The sequence below is a fragment of the Micromys minutus genome, assembly GCF_963924665.1.
Source record: "Micromys minutus genome assembly, chromosome: 1".
In the NCBI taxonomy this organism is placed as follows: Eukaryota; Metazoa; Chordata; class Mammalia; order Rodentia; family Muridae; genus Micromys; species Micromys minutus.
This window is the reverse complement of record NC_137969.1, coordinates 126,866,784-126,887,885: the sequence shown is the minus strand read 5'-3', so window position 1 is coordinate 126,887,885 and position 21,102 is coordinate 126,866,784. Positions and strand designations below refer to the sequence as shown.

The following is a 21,102-nucleotide window of genomic DNA, read 5'->3' as shown; positions in this document are numbered from 1 at the left end:
TACAAAGGAGATTGCTCAAGGTGGTAAAAAATACATTCTGATATAGTTTGTTTCATCATTTAAGTGGGATAAAATGAAAGAGCAAAGATCAGACTAAGCCTTCCCGTGTACAGGATGTGCCCTTGGTGAGAGAAACTGATGAAAGTTTGGAGAAAACAATCAGAGGCAAGAGTCACAAGGATATGTCTACTTGTTTCCTACGATAGGAAATAAAGACCATAAATGACCACATTGGCTCTATAAGCAGGAAAATACCAGGTAAAACTATGTTGGTTGCAAACTGATCTGAAAAGCATGCGACTTACAAACCACTGTAATTCTTTTATAGCTTCTCCTTGCTGTCTTCATTCTTGGACTGAAGAGACGAAGTGCCCTTTTATAGAACTAGTTATATGCCATGGTAAATTTATATGACATTAGACTTTCTGCTTGGTTATGATTAATAATTTACTTTTTAAATCATTTAAAGAGTCAGATATTAGTTCATGAGACCAAGGTTTGTATAACTCTTTCAGGAAGAACTGACCAAGTCTGAAGCTATTCAGCTGAGAAGTATGTCTTGATAGAGAACAAACACAACGAAAAGAAACTAAACACAACTATTAGCTCAAAACATCAGAAACTGCAGAAATGATTAGGAAACCAAGTTCTTTAAAATTAAGCTTCCCTTTTGCAGTGTAGAAATCGGCTAAAAGTTCCAAGCTCCATACCATGGCACTCCAGCTACTTTCTGTCCCTGGTAGGGGCAGCTCTCTTGGCTAATCTTTGCCCCTGGTGAATTTTCTACTGTGGACCCTGGTCACATTCCCAGTGTCTGCCCCCTGTGGTTATAATGACAATCCCCAGTAACCTGGAAAAATCAAAATTCCTGTTGTTTGTAATTTATCAATAAGCTTTATATCAGTAAATTCTTACTCCACAAAACATCCACACAATAAAAATATCAGAGATAAGAATATAAACTGCACACCTAGGTAAGATAAATTGTCCTATAATAATCTTTCACTAGCAAAACCCAAAGGATTCACCAACTGCCTGCTGTGATGCCTCCACTGGCTGCTTCCCTTACATACATGTTGTTTCCATCTTACTTCCCATCCAAAAGGAAGGCCTCTTTTTGCTGCCTTCAGAAGTCCTGTCTACTCCTTGCCCAGTGATTGGTCCCATGACATCTTTTTCACTGCCTAATCACAGACTTGCCTTATCTTGTACCTGGACTCACCTGCATATAGACTTCAAACACACCCTTTATTGTTATATTTAATGTAGCATTGCTCAACATTTTATACTGTAAAGAACAACAGATAAAATCAGTGCATAAAGATAACAGGCTCCTTTTGTTCCAGGATTTTGTAGGTTTCAAAAAAGTAATTGTTGATTCCACTATGTTGGGTTAGTAAAGCCACACAAATGAGAGATAAAAGCAACAGTGGCCAGCTTGCTAACCTCTTGGAAATCTGGAAGCAAGGTGATATGAAGACAAGGAGATTGATGTTCCACTATACCTTTCAAAAATAAACCCCAATTATGTAGCTATACCATTAGAATCTGTCTTCGAAGATCCTTTAAAGTCCCACAGGCTAGAGATCAAAGTTTTACCCATGGGTCATCAGAACACACTTAACATATAACCTATGAGTACACACATATTTAAATTTACAAAAAAAGAGTGTGTATTTAGCAACAATTTATGTTCACAGCAATAGCTATGTAGTAATAGTGCATAATGACATAAATACACTACGATAAAACCAATGTATATTATTTAGAGCAGCATATTTCCTTGAGTTTTTCAATGTTAGGTTTAGTTGTTGAGCCTCTTTCACTGAATAACTAAAGGGTAATAAAATAGAGTTTGCTGCCTAGTTCCAAATGATTTTCTTTTAACTAGAATGGGGTGGTTAAGCTTTGTATAATAAAGAAATCTATTACTGAATTCTTATGCTTATCATAGATGTATGTATGTTTATATGTATAAATGGAACCAAATGCACATAAGAGTGTAGGACAAGAGTATGTACCCTACAGAAAAGAAAAGAGGAACAGTTAAGAGTATGAAGATGAGTAAGGACAGGATGTAGATAATGGATGTGAGTCAGGATAAAGAATATAAAGCTAATTTTTTTTCTAGTTCCAATTCTGTCATGAATTTTTTTAGTCTGGAGGTATTGAAGGAAAGGATTAGACATAAAAATTCTTACTCCTTGTTTGGTAAAATGTTTCTTCATATGTGTTCTTGATTCTTATAATATACTCATGTTTTATATATTTTGCTAAATTATTATAAATTTCCTTATGATTATTCACTGTTAGTTTTTATCATTTACTGTAGGCATTACCATGTAACCACATACAGATTTGGTATTACATGCTGAATAAGTCTAGGGAGCAAATTCTTATTTTTACTGAATAATCTGTTTATGTTATGAGCAGTTTAAAGACATATTCCATATTTGCTGTTGCATCCTTAATGTGCATAATTTTAATGTGTTTCTTATTTTAGTATTACCTTGTAAATTATTACAATTAAAAGTGTTATATATGCTCACCCTGTTTTCATACTATCATGTAAATTACAATTTTGAAGTGACTTACATATTTATAAATATATATTTAATAAAACTTTTTTTCCACAACATTCTCTTTGAATCATTTAGTGTTGATAAAGCAGATGATGAAGATGATGAAGATTTAACTATGAACAAAACATGGGTCTTGGCACCTAAAATTCATGAAGGAGATATCACACAAATTCTCAACTCTTTACTTCAAGGTTATGATAACAAACTTCGTCCAGATATAGGCGGTAAGTGTGAGGTATTATTCTTAGATCTTTTAGTCATTAACTCACATCCAATAAATGTTTCTGATTGTTATAGTTGAGCATTGTTAGTCGCTGTGGCCAGAGTCTTTGAGGAGCTCATGGTCTGAGAGGAAACAAAAAAACAAACACATTTAATGTGGTTGTGTGTCAACTGGTATCATAAGAGAGAGGCGTTAGCCTGGAGTTTTGATTAAATGTTTTGGAAGACTAAGGAGAATCATAAAAGTGATGGTATTAAAAATAATTGAGGGTTCTAAACCCTGGCAAAGGAACACAAGGGCTGTAAGAAGTGATGGCATAGTTACTGAAGGAATCAACTCTGTTCAACATTTCATCTCCAAGGTCCTCATGAGTAGGTCTGCATTTATCAGAAGGTTCTCACATTAATTTCAAAGCAAAACCAAATAAACAAAAGCCTCCAAATACTTTAATTAAAATTGTCCTAAAATTATGGTTAACAACAAAATCCAAACAAGTAGAAAAATTTCCCGAGACTATAATTCTTAATGGTATGAATTATTTTTTTAAAACTATTATAAGAAATATTCTTCAATGTAATAGATATGTTTAAACAATATTTTAAGAACAGTAATTCTGTTTTCCTAAAATACACATTCAGTCTATATGAATAAAATGAATTTTGTATATGTACTCAGAAGTGATTAACCATTACTTATTGTACAATAGCTCTGCATTTGTTTTAAAGATGTAATCATCTTCTCAGTGATGACTATTTTACTTCTTCGATGCCTTTCAAAATTTCATGGCAGAACTTGAATGCTGTGTCCAGGAGTTTTGGGTTGTTTCTGATCCCAGAGGCCCAATTCACAGTTCAGTAGTTTATAGAAATGATGACAGCTATGAGAAAATGATAAGAGACCCTGCTTATGACATTCCCCTCTTGTATTGTAGGGGTTTTTATCCCCTAAAACTTGAGATAATTTCTGATATAGAGTGTTTTATCAGTATTTTATATAAGCAAGGTTTAATTATTTAAAATCTTTAGGGAAGTTTTAAATTATATATATGTATATGGTGTACTTCAGTACTCTTTTATCGATTTGCATGTTTACCTTAGTGTAAAGCACACATACTAACTTGCAGTTCATACCTCATTTAATGAGATAATATCCGTGTCTGTGTAGGATAGTGATTGGCCTTGTGGATGCTTGTAGTCTCTATTTAAATTTTTTTTTAGTGACATAGACTAGTGAGCTACATTATTCATCTCTTTTATCCTTAAGATGTCTGACCAGAATGTACATATTTCTTAAATATTTGAAAAAAAACATAGGAAATATATGCTTGAATAGAATTTTAGTTGAAGGAAGTATCTGCATTATATAAAAGTTTTAGTAGATTACATGCAAAGTGTAAACTTCTGTGCAAGTTTTAATGGAAATCACTGAAATAAATATGCTATATTTTAAAATTACAGATCTTAAATTGTTTTATATGGATTTTTATATTTTAATTTTTTTGGTTCTTATTATTTTTTATTTGTTACTCAATAATCTCTTTATTTAAAAAATTGAATAACATTTCAAATTTATTTTTATCTTAGGTCTAGTAATTTCTTTGCCAATTTTCTGTGGTGAATAATTGCAAAACTTCTTTGCTGCTATAAAATATTGGATTTATTGCTTTAGGCTATATTAGTACTTATGCCTTGTCTCTTTTCCTAGGTTGTTTAAATAATATATCAAAATAGAGCAAAATATGTATGTATACCTCAATAATCTGCAATGTTAACATTAGAAACACAATTTAAGAGAAATTAGGACAAGAACATTGACATAGGCCTACTATTTAAACATCAGAACTTCCTGCAGTGTTTGTGTTTATATGACATTAGTTACTTAATTAATAGAGAAAAGTATTCTATGGTTAATCAGATTAAAGCAGTCAGCCCTAAAATCTCAGATACACACACACACACACACACACACACACACACACACGTAATCAAATATGTATGAATATACAAGCTAACAGTAAACACTAAGCATTCTAAGCAGAATGTACTTTTATTATTAGACAAATACATATCTATATCACTTCCTCCTTGCTACCCTCAATGTAGTTTTACATTCTTTCTATCTCTTGTTAGAAAACATGAATTTGAAGAATAAAGATAAAATAAAATGCAATAAAATAAATCAAAATGAGTAAGTCAGAATATGACAAACCAACCAAACACAAAAGCCAAAAAAATGCACAGGAAATGTATACACACACACACACACACACACACACACACACACACACACACTCACTCACACACACATTTGCACACACAGGAATTCAAGAAAGTCTCAAACTGTACACCAAACTATATATTCAAAGACCTGTAAAGAACTTAAAAGTAAAAGAAGCTCAACATACATATATATGTAGTACAACATACATTTATTTATGTCTTCGTTTCTTTGCATTGGGTATCAGACAGAGTTAGCTTGTGAGTTAGGATGAAGCCCTGTGTCCCCTTCTTGTTACAGGTCTAGGACCCCCTTGGCTTCAGTTTTAGAACCCCAATTAGCTCAGACCTTGTGCATGCTGCCAAATCTGCTTCTGAGTTCATATTTGCACCAATTCTGCTGTGTCTCAGAGGCCTTGGTGCTTTGGTATATGTGATCCACTCTGGCTTCACCACTGCCTCTACAGCCTAGAACTATGGAACATCTCATTGACAATTTCAACTGGGAGCAAGGTGGAGTGCACAGGAGGGATTCAAGGGAAGAAAGAGAGTGGAAAGTTAGGTAATTATATTTGAATTTAAATAGACAAAGAACACTGGCCAATTAAGTGCCCATAGGTCTGAATTTGCCTAATAGTTTTGTTAAAGTCATGTTAATCTTTTTGCCTAGAATCTCACAACAGTGACTTGATCTCTTTCAATGCACTGCATCAGCAAGATGTGGTGCTGCATGATCCTAGTCTAACTTCTGCTTGTGATATTAACATTGTTAATATACTTAATTATCAAGCCTTCCATGTGTCTCTACTTAAAAGGTGTATGTTCCCCTTTACTGATTAATTTATTTTAAAGTAACACTGTGAAACTCTGCTAAACTTTCCAGTAGAGTCTTGTCCATTATTCTTGAATCATCAGTGAGTCATACCTGTGACATTTGTTAATACCCTATCTTCCAAAAAGGCTCGATATTGACATTGTTTATTCTATGTGTATTGACTGCAATTCTATTATAAGGTACAGTGGCTCCTTCTCTTGCAATTGCTTACCTGTGATTACTATCATCAAGAAAGACCATGAGCAATTATTTTGCTTTGTACTTCATAATCCATCATTGTCATTGTTGATTTTCTTGTACAATGTGAAACGTTCAGCCACAGGAGCCTTTTATAATATGTTCCCTTGGTGTGAGTATACCTATTGTTTTATAACCTTATGATTTCTTAGCATCCCATCAGACATACCAGTTCATCTTGACCTAGAACAATAATTCACTCATCCTCCAAAAGCATTAAGTTCTCTTGTACTTTTATTTGGTTTTAGAATGACATTTAGAATTCAAGATCTAAGACTTAGGTGTATTCATTACTATTGGGTATCCCTAATTCTTTATCCTCTCAGTGGACTATGGTAGAAAATTACATGTTTTCTATGTACATACTTAGGCATCAATACTCATAAGTATTTCTTTTATACATGTATGATGAGGCACAGTTTTGCTTTGTAGTTTTGGCCTAAATACAAACACAGCATTCATTCTTTTTTTTTTTTTTAAACAACTTTATTTTACAAAACAAAGATAAATGTACAGATTTTAAACATTATTTGCTTAAAATTATACATTTTTTGTCAGTACTTTTATTTAAATTTTAACATAATTTTTATATAAAATTATATGAATATATTTTTAGTAAGTACTTGATTTTTTTCAAGGTTTGATGGTATGCCTTGAAAACTTAATAGTTACAATGAGCTAAAGTACATGTAAAACAAAATGTAACATGGAAATAGTTAAAGTTTTCTTGTTTTGTAAATATTTTTTGTTTTGTTTTGTTTACTTTATTTCTTAGACTTCATACAGTCTGTGAGTTGTTCCTGGGGGAGTGCAAGCCTCTGGGGTTAGCATACCACTATCAGTGACTGCATATTATGTCTGTTCTTTTGTGACTGGGTTATCTCACTCAGGATGATATTCTCTAGATGCAGCCATTTTCTTAAGAATTTGGTTAAGTCATTGTTTCTGGTGGCTGAGTAGTATTCCATTGTATATGTGTACCACAATTTTTGTATCCATTCATCTTCTGAAGGACATCTGGGTTCCTTCTAGATTCTGGCTATTATAAATAGAGCCGCTATAAACATTGTGGTGCATAAATCTTTGTTGTGTATTAAAGTGTCTCTGGGGTATATGCCCAGAAGTGGAATAGCTGGGTCTTCAGGTAGTACTATATCCAATTTTCTGAGGTATCGCCAGACAGATTTCCAGAGTGGTTGTATTAGCTTGCAACCCCACCAACAGTGGAGAAGTGTTACTCTTTCTCCGCAGCCTCGCCAGCATCTGCTGTCATCTGAGTTTTGGATCTTGGCCAATCTGACTGGTGTGAGGTGGAATCTCAGGGTTGTTTTGATTTGCATTTCCCTGATGGCTAAAGATGTCAAGCACTTCCTCACATGTTTCTCAGCCATTCGGTGTTCCTCAACTGAAAACGTTTTGTTTAGCTCTGTACCCCATTTTTTAATAGGGTTATTTGATTCTCTGGTGTCTAGCTTTTTGAGTTCCTTGTATACCTTGGATATTAGGACTCTATCTGATGTGGTGTTGGTAAAGATCTTTTCCCATTCTGTTGGTTGCCTTTTTGTTTTCTTGATGATGTCCTTAGCCTTACAGAAATTTTGCAATCTCATTAAGTCCCTTTGGTTAATCTTTGACTTTAGAGCTTGAGCCATTGATGTTTTGTTCAGGAAATTTTCTCCTATACCTATGTGTTCTAAGGTTTTCCCTACTTTCTCATCTAATAGTTTCAGTTTATCTGGTTTAAAGTGGAGATCTTTGATCCACTTACACTTGAGCTTTGTACAAGGAGATAAGGAAGGGACTATTTTCATTCTTTTGCATGCTGAGTGCCAGTTGGACCAGCACCATTTGTTGAATAGGCTGTCCTTTTTCCATTGAATGTTTACTGCTCCTTTGTCAAAAATCAGGTGACCATATAGATGAGGGCTCATTTCTGGATCTTCTATTCTATTCCATAGATCCACACGCCTATTTCTGTACCTGTACCATGCCGTTTTCAGCACAATTGCCTTGTAATATAGCTTGAGGTCAGGGATAGTGATTCCCGCAGATGTTTTTTTGTTGTTGAGGATGGATTTCGCTATTCTAGGTCTTTTGTTATTCCATATGAAATTGCACATTGATCTTTCCAATTCCATGAAGAACTGGGTTGGAATGTTGATGAGGATTGCACTGAATCTTTACATTGCTTTTGGTGGGATGGCCATTTTTAAGATGTTGATTTTTCCAATCCATGAGCATGGGAGATCTTTCCATTTTCTGAGATCCTCCAAATTTCTTTCATTAGAGATATGAAGTTCTTGTCATACAGGTCCTTCACTTGCTTAGTTAGAGTCACACCAATGTATTTCATAGTTTTTGTGACGATTGTGAAGGGTACGTTTTCCCTAATTTCTTTCTCCACATGTTTGTCCTTTGAGTATAGGAAGGCTACTGATGTGTTTGAGTTAATTTTGTATCCAGCCACTTTGCTGAACTTGTTTATCAGCTGTAGGATTTCTCTGGTGGAATTTTTGGGGTCACTCAAATACACTATCATGTCATTGGCAAAGAGTGTGTTTTTTATCTCTTCCTTTCCGATTTGTATCCCCTTGATCTCTTTTTGCTGTCTAATTGCTCCAGCCAGGACTTCCAGTACTATGTTGAATAGGTAGGGGGAGAGTGGGCAGCCTTGTCAAGTCCCTGATTTTAGTGGGATTGCTTCAAGTTTCTCGCCATTAAGTTTGATGTTGGCTGTTGGTTTGCTGTATATTGCTTTTATTATGTTAAAATATGGGCCTTGGATTCCTTTTCTTTCCAGGACTTTTAACATGAAGGGGTGTTGGATTTTGTCGAATGCTTTCTCAGCGTCTAGTGAGATGACCATGTGATTTTGGTCTTTGAGTTTGTTTTTATGGTGTATTACATTGATGGATTTTCTTATGTTAAACCATCCCTGCATCCCAGGGATGAAGCCTACTTGGTCATGATGAATGATCATTTTGATGTGTTCTTGGATTCCGTTTGCAAGGATTTTGTTGAGTAATTTTGCATCAATGTTCATAAGTGAGATTGGTCTGAAGTTCTCTTTCCTTGTAGGTTCTTTGTGTGGTTTAGGTACAAGGGTTATTGTAGCCTCAAAAAATGAGTTAGGTAGTATTCCATTTGAATCTATCTTTTGGAATAGTTTGGAGAGTATTGTTGTTATATTGTCAATAAATGTCTGATAAAATTCTGCACTGAACCCGTCTGGACCTGGGCTTTTTTTGGTTTGGAGGCTTTTGATGACTTCTTCTATTTCTTTAGGTTTTATAGGGTTATTTAGATGGTTTACTTGGTCCTGGTTTAACTTTGGGACCTTGTATCTGTCTAGGAATTCGTCCATTTCCTCCAGATTTTCCAATTTTGTGGAGTATAAGTTTTTGTAGTAGGATCTGATGATTTCTTGAATTTCCTCAGTTTCATTTGTTATGTCGCCACTTTCCTTTATGATTTTGTTATTTTGGATACTCTCTCTTTGACCTCTAACTAGTCTGGCTAAGGGCTTATCAATCATGTTGATTTTCTCAAAGAACCAACTCTTTGTTTTGTTGATTTTTTCAATGGTTCTTTTTGTTTCTATTTGGTCTATTTCTGCCCTAATTTTGATTATTTCTTGCTGTCTACTCTTTTTGGGTATATCTGCTTCCTTTTGTTCTAGGGCTTTTAGCTGTGCTGTCAGGTTGCTGATGTAAGCTCTCTCCATTTTCTTTTTGGAAGCACTTAGGGCTATGAGTTTTCCTCTCAATACTGCTTTCATTGCATCCCATAGGTTTGGGTATGTTGTGTTTTCGTTTTTGTTGAATTCTAGAAAATCCTTAATTTCTTTCTTTATTTGTTCTTTGACCCTGCTATCCTTTAACAGAGCGTTGTTTAGTTTCCATGTGTATGTGGGCTTTTTGTTGTCTTTGTTGTTGTTAAAGACCAGCCGTAGACCATGGTGATCTGAGAGGATGCATGGGAGAATTTCAATCTTCTTATACAGATGGAAGCTCGTTCTGTGTCCAATTATGTGGTCAATTTTTGAGAAGGTGCCATGGGGTGGTGAGAAGAAGGTGTATTCTTTTACTTTGGGATAGTATGTTCTGTATATATCTATTAATTCTAGTTGGTTCAAAGTCTCTGCTAGTTTTGGAGTGTCCTTGTTCAGTTTCTGTTTCCCTGATCTGTCTATTGTTGAGAGTAGGGTATTAAAGTCTCCCACTATTATTGTGTGGGGTGAAATGTGTTTTTTGAGGTTTAGTAGGGTTTCTTTTATGAATGTGGGTGAATTTTTTTAATTTGCATTCAAAATAGTTTAATAATAAAGAATCATAAACTTCAATAATTCATTTCTAATGGTCAAAAAGTTCAAGTTAAAAAAAAAACTTTGAACTTTAACATGTATTGCAAGTAACAGCAACAAAATGTAAGTAACTGAATACAATAAAAATTCAGATAAAATATAGTTATTTTATATTTAGGTCACAAATATAATAACAAATCTTATTTATGTAATTAATTTTAAAGTCTGAATTCCTTGGTAAAGTTTGGCTTTCTGGGAAAAAAATAAACTATTTAAAGTTATTAGTCTCTATAACCAACATTGATTTTCTAAAATTAAGTAAATAACTTTTCTGCTTCCTTTAGTCTTCTTTTCCTATCAATTTTAGCAATCGTTGCCCAACGGTCTTCTTCCATTTTTTTCAGACTTCCAAAGTTTGTAAAAAGATGCAGGAGTTGATAGAGATAAAGGAGTCTGTTTGGGGGTTTTTACTAATAGAATCTGGAGGCTTATTATTGTAAAGCTTGTTTGATATATCTTCCTCTGAAACCAAACTCAGGAGATCAGTAGTTTCTGAACTATCTGAATTAACATCAAATTCAAAGACTCTTTTTCCCTTTTAATTACTTCCTCCAGGAGGTATATACTTCTTTTCTCTTTGATATAGGCTCTTTTTAGTTGGTGTCTTCACTGTATATTCCTTTGTAACTGTTGTAGATAAAATTCTTTGGGCTGGTGTCCAAAAGATTATCTCTGTTATCTTTGGATTTGCCACTATCCATTGATGAGGAAAGCCAAGATATATTTTGTGAAGGAGTTGTTTTAGAATCAAATTTCCAACTAGTAGCTTCAGATGATTCCAGTAAAGATGCCTGTATTTTCTTGTCTTTTTTATCTTTGGGAATAGCTGTATTTTCTTTTGCCATTTTTAGTTTCTCTTTTTCTTCTCTATCTACTTCAAGTTGCTTCTGAAGGGATTCAAGTTCATTTCTGATATCAGTTAGTTCAGCCTCCAAAGCAGCCTTCACTGATGACTGTTCTTGTTCTCTAGTTTTATAAAGTCCTAATTCTGAGTCTCTTTCTTCAACAATCTTATCATATTGGTGCTTTTTTATTTGGAGTGATTTTTTATTTGGAGCATATATGTTAAGGATTGAGAGTTCCTCCTGACAGATTTCCCCGGTAATGAGTAAAAAGTGTCCTTCCTTATCTTTTTTGATAACTTTTGGTTGGAAATTTACTTTATTCGATATTAGAATAGCCACTCCAGCTTGCTTCTTGGAGCTGTTTGCTTGGAAGTTTTTTTCCCACCCTTTTACTCTGAGATAGTGTCTGTCTCTGTCTCTGAGATGAGTTTGCTGTATGCAGCAAAAGGCTGGATTTTGTTTATGTATCCAATCTGATAGTCTATGTCTCTTTATTCCGGGGTTGAGACCATTTATGTTAATAGATATCAAGAAATAGTTGTTTCTGTTTCCTGCCATTATTGCTTTTTTGGGTTGAGTTGTGTCTCTGTTTTTTTCTTCTTTTAGTTTTCTTGTTTAGGAGTTTTCTTGTTTTTACTAGGCTGTATTTTTCCTCATTGTGTTGTGTTTTCCATCTATAATTCATTGTAGTGCTGGGTTTGTGCTCAGATATTGTGTGAATTTTGATTTGTCTTGAAATATCTTCGTCTCTCCATCGATGGTGATTGATAGTTTTGCTGGGTATAGCAGCTTGGGCTGGCACTTGTGCTCTCTTAAGGAGTGCATGATGTCTGTCCAGGCTTTTCTAGCTTTCATAGTCTCTGTTGAGAAATCGGGTGTTAGTCTGATTTGTCTGCCCTTATTTGTTACCTGACCTTTTTTCCTTACTGCTTATAGTATTCTTTCTTTACTTTGGGGGCTTGATGTTTTTACTATTATGTGTCGGGAGGTATTTCTTTTCTGGTCCAACCTATTTGGAGTTCTGAAGGCTTCTTTTATGCTCGTGGTCATCTCATTCTTGAGGGTAGGGAAGTTTTCTTCTATGATTTTGTTGAAGATATTTACTGTGCCTCTTAGTTGATACTCTTCTCCCTCTTCTATTCCTATTATCCTTAGGTTCAGTCTTCTCATTGTGTCTTGTATTTCCTGGACATTTTGGGTTAGGAGCTTCTTGTTTTTTGCATCTTCTCTGGCTGTTTTGTCTATGTTTGCAATGTTGTCTTCTGCCCCCGATATTCTCTCTTCGATCTCTTGTAATCTATTTGAAATGCTTGCTTCTGTGACTCCTGATTTCTTTTTTTGTTGTTCTGACTCTACGGTTATCTCTTTTAGCGTTTTCTTTATTGTGTCAATTTCTGTTTTAATTTCCCTCTTCCATTCCTTTATTTCTTTGGTTCTGTTTTCCTATAGTTGTTTGAGTTCTTTGAGTGTTTTTTGTGTTTCTTCTTTAAAAGCTTCTGAATCTTTTTGCTTTTTCTCCCTTTCTTGTTTAAGTATCTCTATCAGCATCTTGAGGTATGATTTCAGGTCTGTGTCTTCTTTTTCTGGAGTGTTTGGAATTCTGATGTTTGCTGTTATGGGAGAGCTGGGTTCTGGTGTTGATAGATTGTCTTGGTTTCCTTGGGATATACTCTTTCTCTTTCCTCTTGCCATTTTGTTGTCAGTGATATGTTCTTGCCTTTCCCTTGTATCTGGTCTGTGTCCCTGGTTTTCCACTGGTCCAGGTGTCAGATGGGCCAAGCCCTGTATTATGCCTCAGTGTCGTAGGGTGTGAGCAGAAGTTCCAACGTTCTGTTTCTGATTGCTGGATCAGGCATGGCAGGGCAGGGCTTGCAGGGGGTGCACTTTCCTTGTGCACTCAGTAGAGATCTCTCTGCTCCCCGGCAGCTCAGGTCTCCCACCCACCAGTTGCTCAGCCTCTATGAGCCGCCCTTCCGGGTGGGGGATAGGCCAGGCTCCGCTCTGCGTCTTGAAGTCCCCTCCGGGTGGAAACAGAAGTTCTAATTTTCTGTTCCCAATCGCTGGATCTGGCAAGGCAGGGCAGGGCAAGGTAGGGTGTACACTTTCCGTGTGCACTCCGCAGAGATCTCTCTGCTCCCCTTGCAGCCTAGGTCTCCCACTCACCAGTTGCTCAGCCTCTATGAGCTGCCATTCCGGGTGGAAGATGGGCCAAGCTGTTCCTTTCCAAAACTTTTTTTTTTTAATTGATATTTATTTATTTATTTATTTAATATATTTTGTGTGCCCTCTTTACATTTATATAGGGACTCAGAAATAAATAGGATGTTTTGTTACTTTGATTTCTAAGGGGCTGTTACTGTTTTAAAATACACAGAGTTTGAATTGAATATTGAGTATTCAGAGCTTTTTGGGCTAGTATCCACTTATCAGTGCGTGCATACCATGTGTGTTCTTTTGTGACTAGTTTACTTGGCTCAGGTTAATAGTCTCTAGTTCCATCTATTTGACTACGAATTTTATGAAGTCATTGCTTCTAATAGCCGAATAGTACTCCACTGTGTAAATGTACCACATTTTGTTTATCCATTCATGTGTTGATTGACATCAGGGCTCTTTCCAGCTTCTGGCTATTATAAGTAAGGCTGCTATAAACATGGTGGCAAATGTGTCATTGTTATAGGTTGAAGCACCTTTGGGGTATATTCCCAGGAGTAGAATTGCTGAGATTTCAGGTAGTACTATGTTTGATTTTCTGAGGAACCTCCAGATTGATTTCCAGAGTGGTTGTACCAGCTTAGAACCCCACTAAAAGTGGAAAAGTGTTCCTATTTCTCAACATCTTCTCCAGCATCTGCTGTTACCTGAGTTTTTATCTTAGCCATTCTAACTGGTATGAGGTTGGATTTCAGGGTCGGTTTGATTTGCATTTCCCTGATGACTAGGGATGTTGAGCATTTCTTTAGTTGCTTCACAGCCATTCAATATTTCTCAGTTGAGATTTTTTTGTTTAACTCTGTGCCACATTCTTAATATGATTATATAATTCTCTATACTCTAGCTTTCTAAATTCTTTGTATATATTGAATACTAGCCTTCTATCAGAAGAAGAATTGGTCAACATCCTTTCCTAATCTGTAGGTTGCCATATTGACTTCTTCACAGTGTTGTTAGCCTTACAAAAATTTTCCAATTTCATGAGGTCCTATTTATCAATTCTTTTTTTTAAACGACTTTATTTTACAAAACAAAGATAAATGTACAGATTTTAAACATTTTTTGCTTAAAATTATACATTTTTGTCAGTACTGTTTTTCAGACATTGAAATAATTTTTAAATAAAACCATGTGAATATATTTTTTTAGTAAGTACTTGATTTTTCTCAAGGGCTTGACAGTATGCATTGAAAACCTAATAGTTACAATAAGCATAAAGTACATGCAAAACAAAACGCAACATGGAAATTGTCAAAGTCTTCTTGTTTTGTAAATATATGTATATTTTTTGTTTTCTTTATTTCTTGGACTTCATAAAGTCTGTGAGTTGTTTCTGGGGGAGTGCAAGCCTCTGGGGTTAGCATCCCACTATCAGTGACTGCATATTATGTCTGTTCTTTTGTGACTGGGTTATCTCACTCAGGATGATATTCTCTAGATGCAGCCATTTTTTTAAGAATTTGGTTAAGTCATTGTTTCTGGTGGCTGAGTAGTATTCCATTGTATATGTGTACCACAATTTTTGTATCCATTCATCTTCTGAAGGACATCTGGGTTTTTTCCAGCTTCTGGCTATTATAAATAGAGCCGCTATGAACATTGTGGTGCATAAATCTTTGTTGTGTATTAAAGTGTCTCTGGGGAATAGGCCCAGAAGTTGAATAGCTGGGTCTTCAGGTAGTACTATATCCAATTTTCTGAGGTATCACCAGACAGATTTCTAGAGTGGTTGTATTAGCTTGCAACCCCACCAACAGTGGAGAAGTGTTACTCTTTCTCCGCAGCCTCGCCAGCATCTGCTGTAATCTGAGTTTTGGATCTTGGCCAATCTGATTGGTGTGAGGTGGAATCTCAGGGTTGTTTTGATTTGCATTTCCCTGATGGCTAAGGATGTGGAGCACTTCCTCAGATGTTTCTCAGCCATTCAGTGTTCCTCAACTGAAAATGATTTGTTTAGCTCTGTACCCCATTTTTAATAGGGTTATTTGATTCTCTGGTGTCTAGCTTTTTGAGTTACTTGTACACCTTGGATATTAGGCCTCAATCTGATGTGGTGTTGGTAAAGATCTTTTCCCATTCTGTTGGTTGCCGTTTTGTTTTCTTGACGATGTCTTTAGCCTTACAGAAACTTTGCAACCTCATTAAGTCCCATTTGTTAATTTTTGACCTTAGAGCTTGAGCCATTGGTGTTTTGTTCAGGAAATTTTCTCCGGTACCTATGTGTTCTAAGGTTTTCCCTACTTTCTCATCTAATAGTTTCAGTGTATCTGGTTTAATGTGGAGATCTTTGATCCACTTACACTTGAGCTTTGTACAAGGAGAAAAGAACGGGTCTATTTTTAATCTTTTGCATGCTGAGTGCCAGTTGGACCAGCACCATTTGTTGAATAGGCTGTCCTTTTTCCATTGAATGTTTACTGCTCCTTTGTCAAAAATCAGGTAACCATATACATGAGGGCTCATTTCTGGATCTTCTATTCTATTACATTGATCCACATGCCTATTTCTGTACCAGTACCATGCAGTTTTCAGCACAATTGCCTTGTAATATAGCTTGAGGTCAGGGATAGTGATTCCCGCAGATGTTTTTTTGTTGTTGAGGATGGATTTCGCTATTCTAGGTCTTTTGTTATTCCATATGAAATTGGACATTGATTTTTCCAATTCCATGAAGAACTGGGTTGGAATTTTGATGGGGATTGCATTGAATCTGTAGATTGCTTTTGGTAGGATGGCCATTTTTAAGATGTTGATTTTTCCAATCCATGAGCATGGAAGATCTTTCCATTTTCTGAGATCCTCCTCAATTTCTTTCTTTAGAGGTTTGAAGTTCTTGTCATACAGGTCCTTCACTTGCTTAGTTAGAGTCACACCAAGGTATTTCATAGTTTTTTTGACGATTGTGAAGGGTACGTTTTCCCTAATTTCTTTCTCCACATGTTTGTCCTTTGAGTACAGGAAGGCTACTGATTTGTTTGATTTAATTTTGTATCCAGCCACTTTGCTGAACTTGTTTATCAGCTGTAGGAGTTCTCTGGTGGAATTTTTGGGGTCACTCAAGTATACTATCATGTCATCGGCAAAGAATGATGTTTTTATATCTTCCTTTCCGATTTGTATCCCCTTGATCTTTTTTTGCTGTCTAATTGCTCCAGCCAGGACTTCCAGTACTATGTTGAATAGGTAGGGGGAGAGTGGGCAGCCTTGTCGAGTCCCTGATTTTAGTGGGATTGCTTCAAGTTTCTCGCCATTAAGTTTGATGTTGGCTGTTGGTTTGCTGTATATTGCTTTTATTATGTTTAAGTATGGGCCTTGGATTCCTTTTCTTTCCAGGACTTTTAACATGAAGGTGTGTCAGATTTTGTCGAATGCTTTCTCAGTGTCTAGTGAGATAACCGTTTTTTTTTTTTTTTTTTTTTTTTTTTTTTTTTTTTTTTTTTTTTTTTTTGAGTTTATTTATAAGGTGGATTACTTTGATGGATTTCCATATATTCACCATCCCTGCATCACAGGGATGAAGGCTACTTGATCTTCAGGAATGATCTTTTTGATGTGTTTTTGGATTCGGTTTATGAGTATTTTGTTGAGTATCTTTGCATCAATGTTCATAAGTGAGATTGGTCTGAAGTTCTCTTTACTTGTAGGGTCTTTTTGTGGTTTAAAAATGAGGGTTATTGTGGCCTTTAAGAATGAGTTAGGTAGTGTTTTATCTGACTCTATTTTGTGGAATAGGGTGGAGAGTATTGGTATTAGGTCATCAAAACATGTCTGATAAAATTTTGTCCTGAAACCATCTGTACCTGGGCTTTTTTTAGTTGGGAGGCTTTTGATGACTGTTTCTATTTCTTTCGGTGTTATGGGATTATTTTGATGGCTTATCTGGTCCTGGTTTAACTTTATATCTTTTATCTCTAGAATTTCATCCATTTTTTCCAGATTTTCCGATTTTGTTGAGTATAGGCTTTTGTTGTAAGATGTGATGATTTTTTTAATTTCTGTCTGTCTTTTTCTTCGAGATGAGTTTCCTGTATGGAATAAAATGCTGGATTTTATTTGTGTATCTATTCTGATAGTCTATGTCTTTTTATTTAGGAATTGAGTCCATTTATATTAACAGAAATTAAAGAATAGTGGTTTTGTGGTTATTGTTTACTGCTCTTTTTGCTGTTAGAGGTAGAATTGTGCCTGTGTGTCTTTCTTCTTTTGCTTTTTTTCTTAGTAATTTTCTTGTTTTTACTATTATGTAGATTCTCTCCTTGTATTGGTTCTCCAGGTATAATTCTTCATAATGCTGAATTTGTGGTCAGATATTGTATAAATTTAGTTTTGTCCTGAAATATTTTGGTCTCTTTATTTATGGTGATTGAGAATTTTGCTGGGTATAGCAGCCTGGGCTGGGTCGTGTGTTCTCTTAGGTTCTGCAAAATGTCTGTCCAGGATCTTTTAACTTTCATAGTGTCCATTGTGAAGTCAGGTGTAATCCTGATTGTTCTGCCTTTATATGTTACATGACATTTTCCCTTAATGTTATTAGTTTTCTTTCTCTGTTTTGAACACTTGGCATTTTGACTATTTTGTGTCAGAAATAATTTCTTTTCTGGTCCACTCTATTTGGAGTTCTGTAGGCTTCTGTTTTGCTCATGGTCTTCTCATTCTTAAGGGTAGGGAAATTTTCTTCTACTATTTTGTTGAAGATATTTTCTGTGCCTCTTAGTTGATATTCTTTACCCTCTTCTATTTCTATTTTCTTAGGTTCATTCTTCTCATTGTATCCTGGATTTCCTGGACATTTTGGGTTAGGAGCTTTTTGGCTTTTGCACCTTCTCTGACTGCTTTGTCTATGTTTTCAGTGTTGTCTTCAGCCCCTGAGATTCTCTCTTCCATCTCCTGTAGTCTGTTGGAGATGCTTGCATCAGTGATTCCTGGTTTCTTTTTTGTTGTTGTTGTTTTTTGGTTTTTTTTTTTTTTTTTGTTTTGTTTTGTTTTTCCACCTCCAGGGTTGTCTCTTTTAGTTTTTTCTTTATTGTTTCTTTTTCCATTTTCAGTTCCTTCATCACTTTGGTTCTGTTTTCCTCCAGTTCTTTGATTTCTTTATTGTTTTTTGTGTTTCCTCTTTAAAAATTTCTACTTGTTTATGGTTATTATTCCCGTTCTTGTTTAGGTGAGTTATTCATGCTCTTCCCAAAGATCCCCATCATCATCTTGAGGTATGATTTCATGTCTGAGTCTTCTTTTTCTTGACTATTTAGCATTCCACTGCTTGCTGTGATGGGAGAGCTGGGTTCTGATGTTGCCAGTTTGTCTTTCTTTCCATTGATTAAGTTCTTTTGCTTTCTTTTTGCCATCTAACCCATAGTTTCTTATATCTTACAGCTTCTTTTTCCAACACTAGAGCATGATTCAAATGTCTCTACAGTGTGTTTTCATATTTAACCATCATAAGTACATATGGTTTTAGAATTTAATGTATCCCTGTGCATTTTATGCTTCAAATGTAGTTTACTCACATATTTTGAATTAATTCCTGGATTTGGTATAAATCCTAAATCTAACTATATTTTTCAAATTCATATTCTGTTGGCAGCATAACATAAATTATTTTAATTACTTGAGCTATTTTCTTGTTATATATGGTAATTTAATTGTTTTCTTTCCTCATTTTCTAGCATATTTTATATATTAGAACTATATAACATAATATTATAGTATATACTATATATACTTTAATATAATAGCATATAATATATACATAACATAGTATATTATTATAACATATTGTATATATATCATAGCATAGTATATATATATATATATATGTATATATATATATATATATAGTATATAATATAAAAATTATTCTTATTCATCTTTACCTAGAACTAGAATTCACTTGTCCTCTAAAGACATTGAGTTCTTTTGAACTTTTATTTGGTTTTTGGAATGACATTTAAAATTTGAGACCTAAGCCTCAGATGTATTCAAAACTATTATACTGTTAATGTATAATATATTTTAAAGCTATTATCATCTCATAATTCTATAGTGTTTTTGAGTTTTAGAGTTACCTGAGTTACATACATGTAAGTTTGAATATACCAACTTTAGTACCAATATATCTGTCTAAAATTTTTGGTATTTTTAATGGGAATTGTAATGTATTTGTAAACTTGCTTGAAAAAAATCTGACATATTGATAAGAGGGAATTTCCCAAGAGAAGTATGTGGACTGATTCTCCATTTGTTCACACTTACTTTATGATTTTTAAGAGTTAATTAAAATGCTTCCTATGTGGTTTACCTTACATGTACTCCATCTAGTCTGAGGTATTTGTTAATGTTACAAGAAATGTTTTCTCAACCATCATACCAAGGAACATTTATTAATAAATCTTCATTATGTGTTATGCTATTTCATGCTTTTTATTTTGATCATCATTTTATGAGTTTTCACAATATGCTATCTGAGCATATGTAGATAATTAACCCCCTGCTTTCTTAGTTAATATGTTGTCCCATTTAATAATATTCACCAGTAACTACTTGTCTTGCTTTGTTCTGTTATCTCACATAAAACAGTATTTTCAATTAGTTTTCATTTGAGTTTAATATCTTATCCTGTTTCTGCATTATTATTCTTTTAATCAATAACCTTTCCTGTCATTTTTGATGCTTTGAGTCATTCTTCCTGTGGGTAGATTATCCTCACATCACTTATGAGTGGGAAGCCATTGCTGTTGACTTTATCTTAAGTGTGGGACACATAGATGCAGAAGCCTGTGCACCCTTTCTTCACTGAGTTTCCTCTCCTAGGATACCGTGCTTCTGGCATGCTCAGCGTTCTCACTTTGGAAAGTGTGGTGACAGTTCAATGCTTTATTCCTTGATTTGATTTTAAGCTGTCCTTTCTGCGATGGGGTCCTTTTAATTGGTTTTTAATATTTCGAAGGAATAGTTTTACTAATATATACTCAAGAATCATTCTGTTTAAGTAGATTTCCCCCAAACACTTGAGTGTTTTAAAAAATCTATTATTCTGTTTTTAATCCCAACAAGATTAATTTGATTCTTTACTTGTTTGTTTGCTGGTCTGTTTTATATGATTCCATTGCTATTTCTATTCCAATACAATGGTTTCTTCAAGGTTTCAATTATCAGTAAGTTCATCACTCTTGTTTACCTTGTATTTATCATGCGTTTACCTCTGTTTATAATGATTATAATCTAATTTCTAAATTTCTAAAGAATACACTATTGGTCATCCTGTGATTCCGTCTTTTTTTTTTTTTACAAGCAACTGGCATGTGCTTCTGTCTTTTAAGGACAGGGACTGTGCCTCAGACTTATCATGTGAATTTCTGATCCAAAGTGAATAGTGATCTTTCTAGAATTCTTGCTTGAATACTGCTACTCTGAGTATTTCCCTTTGAGCTTTCTGCAGTTTACTGCTTGTAAGTATTTTTTCCCCAAGTTGCATTATTATGATTTGAAATCACCTTTGAAATAATTTTTTTGTCTAATTATTTTGTGATTTGTAAATATTTTACCATAGCTTCAGCACATTGATGTTCTCATGTGGTGATGCACATA

The 21,102-nt window shown here is 34.7% G+C and overlaps 1 protein-coding gene across 1 annotated transcript in view; it reads left to right on the top strand.

Annotated features, from left to right (window-relative positions):
* GABRG1 (gamma-aminobutyric acid type A receptor subunit gamma1) overlaps nt 1-21,102 on the top strand; it is a gene marked incomplete at both ends in the record, with an annotated part of 84,621 nt that overhangs the window by 27,768 nt on the left and 35,751 nt on the right. Inside the window, one exon of the mRNA XM_080941726.1 lies at nt 2,658-2,806. Within this exon, the coding sequence (XP_080797852.1) occupies nt 2,658-2,806 (149 nt within the window). The remainder of the gene's footprint in view (nt 1-2,657; nt 2,807-21,102) is intronic.